The sequence below is a fragment of the Platalea leucorodia genome (assembly GCF_965183815.1).
Source record: "Platalea leucorodia genome assembly, chromosome: 3".
Classification (NCBI taxonomy): domain Eukaryota; kingdom Metazoa; phylum Chordata; class Aves; order Pelecaniformes; family Threskiornithidae; genus Platalea; species Platalea leucorodia.
In genome coordinates this window covers 121207432-121215755 of record NC_138825.1, presented here as the reverse complement: position 1 = coordinate 121215755, position 8324 = coordinate 121207432, and the positions used below count along the sequence as shown (strand labels likewise).

At 42.4% G+C, this 8324-nt stretch overlaps 1 protein-coding gene across 1 annotated transcript; it reads left to right on the top strand.

The window, feature by feature from the left end:
• Positions 1-464: 464 nt before the first annotated feature.
• On the top strand, positions 465-7776 carry ADGRF4 (adhesion G protein-coupled receptor F4; the record flags this gene model as incomplete). The annotated part of the gene is made up of 8 exons (XM_082305500.1): positions 465-542; positions 1492-1528; positions 1671-1831; positions 2998-3288; positions 4035-5399; positions 6116-6157; positions 6253-6312; positions 7726-7776. 8 exons carry the CDS (start codon positions 465-467, stop codon positions 7774-7776), a joined length of 2085 nt encoding a protein of 694 aa, XP_082161626.1.
• Positions 7777-8324: the final 548 nt, after the last annotated feature.

The following is an 8324-nucleotide window of genomic DNA, read 5'->3' as shown; positions in this document are numbered from 1 at the left end:
CCCCACATGGCAGGTCTCGGCAGCAACTGCCCAAGGAGAGAGAGCGGCAGCGCTGAACCCAGTGGAGACAAGGCTGTCTTAAATCACTTCGAAAGGGACCCACAGGCTGAACTGCTTTAATAAGCTCTTCACCTCACAGTTTACAGTAAATTATTAATGCAGTAACTTCCAGTGTTGGACAGTTTGGTTTGTGTTTTTGGTTTGGTGTGGGGTTTTTTTGGTTTTTTTTTGTTTTTGTTTTTGTTTTTTTTTTTTTAAGAAAAGGTTCACAAGTCACTCTCAGTAAAAAAGTTAATAAATTACAAATGTCTGAAAATCACCTTGCAAGCCCAGTAAGGACAGTCTTTGGGATGGATTTAGCTGCTCTCTTACTAGCAACCGAACTGTGTTCAAAAGTGAAAACAGAGATGCCTAAACTTCTTTAACATATCGTTCTTCAGGAGGAAAGCAGTAAACGTGAGGCGATGGATGTGAGGGTAGCCCACTGCCTGCTCCTTTGGGCTGTGCACTTCTTCCCAGCCGCACCGTGCACTGCTCTCAGGGTGAGTTTCACTAGATCAGGTTGCTCAAATCCCCATCCCACTGACCTTGAACGCTTCCAGCCACGGGGCATCCACAACTTCTCTGGGCAACCCATTCCAGTGCCTCACCACCCTCATCGTAAAGAATTTCTTCCTCATATCCAATCTAAATCTATCCTCTTTCAGTTTAAAGCCATTGCCCCTTGTCCTGTCACTACAGAAAATACTTCGATGTATTTAATATGTTCAATATGCCAAGCAACCTCCAGCACAACTTTTGTGTTAGAAATCTGCTATTGAGCCTGCTCTGCCCAGCAATAACAGTGCAATTTCCAATGCATCGCATAGACAAACTTTGCCTCCAGACTGACAGGGTTTGGCCGGTTGTAGATGACAGACCATTTGACCAAGCAGCGATGGAAGCCATTCTGGATTGTGCCTGGCTGTACAACATCCAGTCCCAGCAAGTGCTCCTGCCCGCAGGAGCCCAGTACGCCTGCCTTGGGGTCACCTCCCAGTCAGGAGAGGAACAAAGTGGTTATTGGTATTTGTACAGCTACAGCTTTATCTTACAGTAAAAGTCATATAGATCACATAGTCTCACCAGCAAGTCACATATTCTCATCAACGTGAGAAATACTGGAGAACTGAAGCCTAATACAGGCTTTTTGACTGAGGAGTAACTGCTGGAGGCACGTGAGATCCTGTCCACTAGCTCCGTGTGTCACTTCAGTAGAAAGGTGCAACTGAAGGCGTAATATAGAGAGACAAATTGTTAGTGGAGAGTTCTGAACTGGTCTGTATGAGCAAGGGGCCATGAGCTCTGCATTCTAGATCCTTGAAAAGACTTCTGGAATCTCAAAAGGACTATTTTGTCCTTGAAATCACCTTTCTGGTTTGTGCCAAGGAGTCAACTTTTACTTATTTATTTTAACATTCAATCTACATTCCACTTTTCCTTATTTTTCAGGTTCTCAGTAAGGAATCAAAGACTGGTAATCAGCAAGGTACAGTGACTGGCTATGTGTCTTTTTAATTCTTTGTGAAATGTTATCGGTTATCAATACTTTGTACCCCTGATACTCACTTCATGGACCATGGTATGCTGTCTTACACCTTATAAAAATATCTGCTTGACTTGTTTTCCAGATAGGTGTATGAATCTCATTCCCTGCAAAGATCACGGAGCTATTTGTATTCAGCCTTGTTTGCCCTCCTTCCATGGGGAGACAAGCTTTGTCTGCAAAGACAGAAAGTGGCACATGTTCACAGACGCCTGTGCAAGCCTGGATGTTCGGTCCCTTTTTCAGGTGAGGTAACTGTTATGCATCTACTTTGGCCTATGCTCATAATTTCTTGCAAAGACACCCCCTTCCTACTTACCTTTCAAAACGAAAAGGATAGAAGATGGGATCCTAAAACACAGATTACTTCGGTAACCGGCTTTGACTTCATCTTAAGTTAAGCGATGGGAAATGAATTTGGGAAATTCTGGTGTGGAAACATAATTCAGAAATGAAATTGCCTTTTCACTTGGCTGGTGTTCTTTGTGTGGATCTAAACTGAGACAATGATACACTAGGATGAACATAAGAAAAAAGCAACACGAGTATCTGGAATAATCAAATGATTCACGGTAAATTCTTCCCCGGCTACAAACTACAGAACCTTATTCAAGTCACCTCAGAATAAGGCACTGTACATAGTTCTGGGCCCTTCCTTCACGTGCATTGTACAAGCAAGATATTCTTCTCAGGTGAGCTTTGGTCCTGGGCTTCAGGCCATCCTGCACATTCATTGCACACGCCAGCACTGTACCTCTTGCCTGGTTGTAGCTGTAGCTTCACATCGTGGTTTAACCCCAGCGGGCAGCTAAGCCCCACCCAGCCGCTCGCTCACTCCCCCCCGGGGGGATGGAGGAGAGAATTGGAAGGGTAAAAGTGAGAAAACTCGTGGGTTGAGATAAAGACAGTTTAATAGGTAAAGCAAAAGCCGCACGCACAAGCGAAGCACAACAAGGAATTCATTCACTGCTTCCCATCCGCAGGCAGGTGTTCAGCCATCTCCAGGAAAGCAGGGCTCCATCACGCATAACAGTTACTTGGGAAGACAAACGCCATCACTCTGAACATCCCCCCCTTCCTTCTTCTTCCCCCAGTTTATATACTGGGCATGACGTCATACGGTATGGCATAGCCCTTTGGCCAGTCTGGGTCAGCCCCCCTGGCTGTGCCCCCTCCCAGCTTCTTTGTGCACCCGGCAGAGCAGGGGAAGCTGAAAAGTCCTTGACCGGTGTAAGCACTGCTTAGCAACAACTAAAACATCAGTGTGTTATCAACATTATTCTCATCCTAAATCCAAAACACAGCACTATACCAGCTACTAGGAAGAAAATTAATGCTATCCCAGCTGAAACCAGGACACTTCATTTTCATTCTGTTCATTAATTTTCTCAAATTTGTTTTCCTTCCTCCAGAGGATTTCTGAACGTGAACTCATTCCAAGCTCTGAAGGCCATTTTAGTGTTGCTGGAGGACACCTTCCTTTTGTAGGGGACGGAAAGCCAGTGCATGGGAAGCCTGGAAATGGAGCAAAATATTTTGGTGCTGATGACCGTGGGAATAGTAACTGCCAAGCTGATTTTTCATGCATCATCCCAGATATCCTGTCTTCACCAGCCATTCCAGGAAACATTGCTGATATAGTGGAATTGCTAAAGAAGATTTCCCTGCTGTTATCAGAGAATGTCAACAGAGAAAAAATGCAGGTACTTACTTTCATGGGCTTCAAGAGGTGTTTCTGAGCTTCCCAGAGCATCCCTGCAGTGTTTTGTTCTTATAGGCGCTCTCCAATGAAGTGGTGGCTGCAAATCACATGGAGATCACCTGGAAAGAGTTTCCAGGGAGGGTCATGTTTTGATGTCAGAGAAACAGTTTAATCTGTCCATGTGTGGTGGAAATCCTCCTGTGGAATTTGCTTTCTTTAAAAGAAAAAGTTTGCAGGAACTGCTATTGTAGACATGGGAGAGCAGTACAAGGAAGAATTAATTTTTAAAGTATGACATCATAGGGAAGGCAGCCATGGAGACGCTGACCCGCAGCTGTGTTGTCATGTGTTGCACAATGGCAACTTAAATCTTTCCCTGATGAACTTGGAAACTGGAGAGGTGGGGGAAGAAATGTAGGGAGGGAGATGTAAAGCAGACCTGCGTAGCAGGTCAGCATCTGGAATAGAACTTAGGTGTCCTGATTTTTGCTTTATACTTGCTTCTCCAAGCACCTTTTGAGCTATGATATGAAGAGGATAGGACAATTCTGTTAGTGACTCATTCCAATGAGATGTTTGCGTTTGACTGGGATGGATCATGGGAACCTGTTCATTGTCAAAGAAGAATATTCCCTTTATAGAAATAACTCTTGAATTAAATGAGCCTTTCTGGAGGCTCTGCCAGTGGAATAATGGTTGGTTTCTTTTAACATAAAAAATAACTTATTTTTTCCTTGTTTATTTCAGAGTTACAGCAGGATAGCAAACCATATTCTGAACAGCTCCATAATTTCTAACTGGGCTTTTGTAAGGGACAGAAATGCCGGTTCGATACTACTGGACTCGGTGAATTTATTTGCTGGGAAACTTCTTCTAAGAAATGGGTCGGAAAGCATACAGGAACACTTCATCTCTACAAAAGGCTACAACATACATAAAAATACTTCAGGCAAGAGCTTTGATTTTTCTATGGAGTTCAATAACACAGGCAATATCACTGGGCATGTGGTCATTCCAGAAGAAGAGCTTTTGAAGTTACCCGAGACTTCCAAAGCCGTCAGCATTGCCTTCCCAACGCTTGGAGCCATTATAGAAACCAGCCGGTTGGACCCTGGTTTTGTGAATGGAATGGTGTTATCGGTGTCTCTGCCAGAAGAGCTCCAACATATTTTGCTCACCTTTGAAAAGGTGAATAAACTGGAGAACGTCAAGGCTCAGTGTGTTGCGTGGCACTCTACTGAAAGGAGATGGGATAACAGGGCATGCACAATGAAGTCTGACAACATCAGCAGCGTTGTTTGCATCTGCAAGCATCACCATTGGACATTAAAATCCTTCTCCATTTTGATGTCCCCCACCATACTGCGAAACGCAGTGCTGGATTACATTACCCGTGTAGGGTTAGGCCTTTCGATTTTCAGCTTGGTTCTCTGCCTTATCATCGAGACCGTTGTCTGGCATCATGTTACAAAAACTGAAATAACCTACATGCGCCATTTTTGTTTGGTCAACATTGCTACCTCGCTTCTCATTGCTGATGTTTTGTTCATCTTGGCGGCTATTGTGCACAATACAGCCCTAAACTACCAGTTGTGTGTGGCAGCCACTTTTTTCCTTCACTTTTTCTATCTTGCCTTGTTTTTTTGGATGTTTACCCTGGGCATCTTGATTCTCTATGGATTATTATTAATTTTTTTTAAGATAACGAGATCTGTATTCATAGCTACAGCCTTCTGTATTGGATATGGATGTCCCTTGGTCATATCTATCCTCACTGTTGCTATTACTGAACCAAAAAATGGATATTTAAGGAGTGGAGCCTGCTGGCTCAATTGGCATGAGACGAAAGCCCTTTTGGCCTTTGTTGTACCCGCTCTGAGCATCATTGTTGTGAATGTGGTGGTGGTGGTGGTGGTTGTGGTGAAGACGGGGAGATCCTCTGTTGGAGAAGGCTGCAAGTCACAAGATTTGAGCAACATGATCCGAATGAGCAAAAACGTGGCCCTTCTGACACCTCTTCTGGGTCTCACCTGGGGGTTTGGATTAGCAACGATTGTCGACAGCTACTCGCTGGCGTTCCATGTTACATTTGCGCTACTGAACGCCTTCCAGGTAAACTCTGCGAGGCTGGGAATAGGTGTGCTCAGACTTCATTGAACTTGGGAAAAGGCAGCAGACCTAAGAGGGGCTGGCACCTTGAGCTGCACATGAAAAACAGGATCGAAGCTTTCGTTTCGACTTAACTATTTTACACAATGTGTGCACTGGGCATCCTGTATTGATGTAGTAGATGCAGACGGGTAATGGAACAAACTAGGTGGTGTAAAGTGTGATGAAAAACTTGTCATCTTAATTCATGTTAAACATAAAATACACTGGTTAATGTCCAGTAATTGCAAAGAGGTCTCATCACTTAACAAATACACAGAAAATTCTCACTTGCCGTTGAAGATGGTTTTGTTTAACTCATCAGTATAAACATCCAATGTTACCTGACATAACCTTGTATATCCAGTCTGCCTTAGCTCTTCCTGGCTAATGCTGCTACTAAGTGGGTTGAGAAAGTCCTGGTATGTAACCCATCAGTCCGGTTCGTAATGAGAATCAGCATGGGTTTTATATCCATTCTTGACATTCCCAGAGAGCCCGTGTGACCTGGGTGGATAAACTCATTTTGCGCATTGCTGTTATCTGAATCATTGGTGAGGATATCTATCACACTGACAAAAATATTATTTTATCTATCCTTAAGGAAAGAGCATCTAGAAGCATTTAAGAAACACCATGTGGTTATGCTGGTTTTGTTAACTGTTTTTGCAATTTTTTAGGGATTCTTCATCCTGTTGTTTGGGACACTTCTGGACAGAAAGGTACTTGGGTCACTTCAGCACTTGCTCGGGATTATATGAACATTTTCTACACTTTGATGAACTGTTCCCTTTAATATTTTTTTTTTAATCTACAGACGAGAGAAGCCTTAAGGATGAACTGCTTTTCATTAAAGCGGAAGTGTAGTCGAGCAAAGGTAAAGATTTCCACTCCCCCACCCCATAATGGCTTAATTTAAAATTTATACTAACTTACACACCTTCTTATTTGTACACAGAGAGAATGGAACTATTCACTAAATCTTAACTAGTTGAATGCTTTTTCTAAGGCTAGTGCTTGCTGAAGGAAATACAGGTATCTATCTCAAAAGTATGTTGAGGTTATTAAGCTTCTAAATATTAGAAGTGGCAATCCGTAGATTTAATAACCTACTGCTGTTACAAAATTAAAAATGGTATTTTGATCTGATCTCTTCACCTGCAGATATCAAAGCCCTTTAGACAGAGAATTCCTATGACTTTTCCCATCTGTAAAATAGATCTACTTTAAGGTTACTGACTAAGTAAGGAACAGAATGAGGAGTCCAAAATCTCATTGTAATGACCTGTTTGCCGCCTTCACAAAAACATGGATCTGTATGGCAGCAGGGCTGCTCTAGGATGTCAGAGGATTCTTCTGCTTCCAGCTGAATGTCAGCTCAGGATGGAAACCACTCAGAGCCCAACCGGTATGTTTGGTGCTAATCAATGTTGTGTACTCATAGGAGCTTGAGTTTTTTTTAAATATCAGGGCAATTCATTAAAAGGAAATGTTTAATCCTGGAGAAAACAACTCTGTTTCAGCAGCTTCCTAGGAAATCATTGACAGAATCGATGTGCTGACATCATTGAGTTAGTGTTTCCTACCTCTGCTGGAAAACTTTTGTCTTTTCATACCAAGGCTTTAATGGTTTCACGCTGTATTTGTAAAAGGGAATCCCCTTTACAAGAAGCGTCTGCATTGTTCCTGCTATTCACCAGAAGAAACTGTCGGTTCAGTTTGGACTTTGGAAAAATAAAGTTATTTCCTTGCTTTTCTCTAGTCTATTTACTAATAAGCCCTGATTCCAGTATTGAAAGCTGCAGAGTGCCTTTTAATGACAATGTGTCCAAAGGTACTTGGTTTATGAGGAAAAAATAGAGTGGTTAAGTAAACTATATCTCCTTTCTACTATTAGCATTGCCTGGTGTGCTTTGGGTCTTACAGTGCAAGAGAGGCTGCGTGTTTGTGCAACTTCTGATTCCTCTGCATCCTTCCTCTCCAGTTCAGTCTTCAGTTGCATCCAGCTTTGCTGTTCTGTGCTAAGTTTAAATGCAGTGCAGAAGGTCCTCTCCTAAAAGAAAACAAAAGAACCACAAAAAAACACCCAACCAGAAAACCCAAACAAAAACCCTACACCACAAAACATAACCCAAGACAAAACCCAAAAAAACAAAACCAAACAAAAAGACCAACCCCAAAACCTCTGCTAAAATTAACTATTTCCTACCTAACAGAGGAAGAAGAGAAGGGAAGTGCTTGAAACTGCTCCAAATTTAATAAACCAAGATTACAATTCATGCTTTTACAGATTGAGGATCCAAATAACAGTGAAGATATGAAACCTCTTGTCAGGCTTTAGGTCAGGATTCAACTTTTGAAAGTTAAAATTCTCTCGTCACCACCAACACAATACTCTGGAAACAAGAGATGGAAATATCACTAATCCCATGACTCAGCAACATTTACTAAAAGCATTAAGTGATCTCACTGGGCAAAACTTGATGTGGAAACCATGGCTGCATGTACCTAAGAACTTGGGTCGATGTTGTCACTCACCTGGGTGGAAGAGACCACATGTAGGTGTTTACCATTGCATAACAGAGAAGGCGAAAATGTTACTCATCCACTTCTGTAAACTTGGGTGTAAATATGGAGTTTGACTCATGAGAGCTGGAAAAGTTTGTTACACCTGAAATGATTGTTAAAAAAACCCAAACAATGAATCTTGTTTCAGAGAGCTTCAGAACGGGACTGTGTATCTGGGGTTTTAATGGTGAGTACGTAAAACATCTAGAAGGGTTATGCAGACTCTTGCTTCAGGCCTCCTAGTTTCTCCAGACTCATAAGAGCCTTTCTTCTGGTCAGATTTTAAGATGGGCATCTTGTGGCATTTCTCACAGGACTCTG